The following is a 2,488-nucleotide window of genomic DNA, read 5'->3' on the forward strand; positions in this document are numbered from 1 at the left end:
TTTTTTCCTAAGTGCTGGGAATAACTCAGATGAACAGGATCCCAACTCCCAGCTTCATGGGCTGTAGGGTGTAAAGATAGGAATGAGGTTTGAAGCTGGTTCCTACCCTTCTGATTAGCCAAGGAGGCAAGTGTCAGACTGGGGCTGCCCAGAGAGTTCAGCTTTCAGATACTGGCATCTCCACGAGCCCCACAATTCCCCAAAATACTTATATGCAGGCTACAAAAATCCCCCACTGCATCTGATCAGTGAAAGGGAAACTGAGGCATGGTCAGACAGGATAATTCATCATGTTACTTGTAGTGAGAGAAGCTGGCAGCATCTTTACTGCTCCCTGCCTGAGTTATACCACAAACCTCATGCACACAACAGGGTGAAAACTCTTCACAGCAGCAATTTCACCCTTAAACCCACCAAAGTCCACCCTCACCCAGGGAGAGAAACTGAAACAGAGAGACACAAGGTACAAGAGGAACAAGAGGTTTCCCTGGCTGCAGGGTTAGTTGGATCCAAGTCCCCAGTGAGCTGTGGGACACCAGAGTCCCACCCAGCAGATGGAGTGACAGACCTCTCTGCTTTGCTGAGCTCTGCTCAAAGGTGATTGTCAATATTCAGAAGTTGTTTTAATCTCCTTTTCCCCCCCCTCAGTTCAGCTACATCACTCCAGAGGGTTACTCAGGTCCCCTGGGTTGGGTGCCTGTTAAAGGAGGTGGTGATGGAGAGCACTGGCTCTCCTGCACCGTATGGGCTGCAGGTAGCACTGCTGTTGGAAGGGGACAGTGCCTTGGACATCATGCTGTCCTGTGAGCTCTGTGCCTGCTCAGCCTCCTCTGCACCAGGGGGCAAACAACTTGCCAAAACTTTAGAGCACAACCTACCAGACAACTCCAAATGGGCACCCCATGACATGGGCACCATAGCAGGGACCCAAATGAGCCCCCCGTGACATGGGCACCATGGCAGGGAGCTGAAAGCAGGATTCCTGGAAGAGGTGGATTGGTCCTGGGAAATCACCTGGGACCATCATCCTTGCAGATAAACCTGGTTCTGCACCAGGTCCCTGCACAATGTTGGCATCCAGGGAAGTCAGAGGGTCTTAGGCTTCAGACACTGCCACCCTCTTTGGGGTGATGAAACCTCACTTATCTCCAACATCTTCAGCAGAGGTGGGAGCCCTGGGCCCACTGAGGCAGATCCAGGTGCCCTCATCCAGAATGGGAGGAAGAGAGACTGGGGGCAGGGATGGCAGAGCTGTCTGGAGCCCACTGTGCCACAGCTACAGCCTGTTGGAAGCAGAGCTGCTTCCTCCTTTGCCTGAGATTCATTAATTAAACTGCTGAACGCAGAAATGAATTAATTAAACCAATTATGATGATGCTTTTTTATTCATGTGCTGTTTACTTTGATTGATTCTGTGAGCCTGATTAACAAACACCGAATATGCGTTAACTAATTGAATTAATTCATCACTGGTTTATCCACTGATCAGTTACCTACCCCTCCCCTCTGTGTTGTGTCCTGAAAGTTTATGCCAAGGAGCAGGTTCCCAGGGGCTCAGGCACAGCAGCAGGGCTGGGCTGGGGGTCAGGGTGACTTACCAAAAGGCAGGACGAAGAAGAAGGGGAACCAGCAGAGGATGAAAACACCCACGACGATGGCGAGAGTCTTGGCCGCTTTCTTCTCGCGGGAGAACTTGAGGAGCCGCACGGAAAGGGAGCTCCTGAAGTTGTGGCCCTTGCTCCTGGTGCTGGAGAGAGGCTCCTCCAGCACGCTGCGGCAGTGGATGCGCAGAACCACCTCCATGGATTTGTTCCTCTCCTTCTTGACCCCTGCCTCCAAGCTCCGGGTGGTCCTCCTGGCCACCACGTAGATCCTGAAGTACATCACCAGGATGACCATGAGGGGCAGGTAGAAAGAGAAGAGGGAGGAGAACAGGGCATAGCCTGGCTCCTCCGTGATGCTACAGATGCTCTCATCTGGAGGTGGTGGCTCCTTCCACCCCAGCAGCGGCCCGACGGAGATGACCATGGAGGAGAGCCAGACCACCACGAGGATAACCCCGGCCTTCTTCTCGGTCATGATGGTGGGGTACTTGAGGGAGTACTTCACGCCGATGTACCTGTCCACCGAGATGATGCACAAGCTCATGATGGAGGCAGAGCAGCACAGCACGTCCACGGCTGCCCAGATGTTGCAGAAGATGCGCCCGAACACCCAGAAGCCCAGCACCTCCAGGGTGGCCGAGAAGGGCAGCACGGTGGTGCTGAGCAGCAGGTCGGCGATGGCCAGGTTGACGATGAAGTAGTTGGTGACAGTCTGCAGGTGCCTGTTACAAGCCACCGACAGGATCACCAGGATGTTGCCCACGATGGCCGAGAGGATGAAGGCAGCCAGGAAGACCCCCACGCCCACCGCCTGCACGTCCAAGGCGAAAGTCAAGGTGGTGCCGTTGCCCTGGGGGGTCTCCTCGCTTTGCAGCCCCCAGGAC

At 54.3% G+C, this 2,488-nt stretch overlaps 1 protein-coding gene across 1 annotated transcript in view; it reads right to left on the reverse strand.

Moving 5' to 3' along the window:
* The window catches only part of ADRA1D (adrenoceptor alpha 1D), a 42,036-nt gene that overhangs the window by 39,013 nt on the left and 535 nt on the right, over positions 1–2,488 (reverse strand). Inside the window, exon 2 of the mRNA XM_009994712.1 lies at positions 1,599–2,415. Within this exon, the coding sequence (XP_009993014.1) occupies positions 1,599–2,415 (817 nt within the window). The remainder of the gene's footprint in view (positions 1–1,598; positions 2,416–2,488) is intronic.

The sequence above is a fragment of the Chaetura pelagica genome, unplaced genomic scaffold, assembly GCF_000747805.2.
Source record: "Chaetura pelagica isolate M959 unplaced genomic scaffold, ChaPel_1.0 scaffold133, whole genome shotgun sequence".
In the NCBI taxonomy this organism is placed as follows: domain Eukaryota; kingdom Metazoa; phylum Chordata; class Aves; order Apodiformes; family Apodidae; genus Chaetura; species Chaetura pelagica.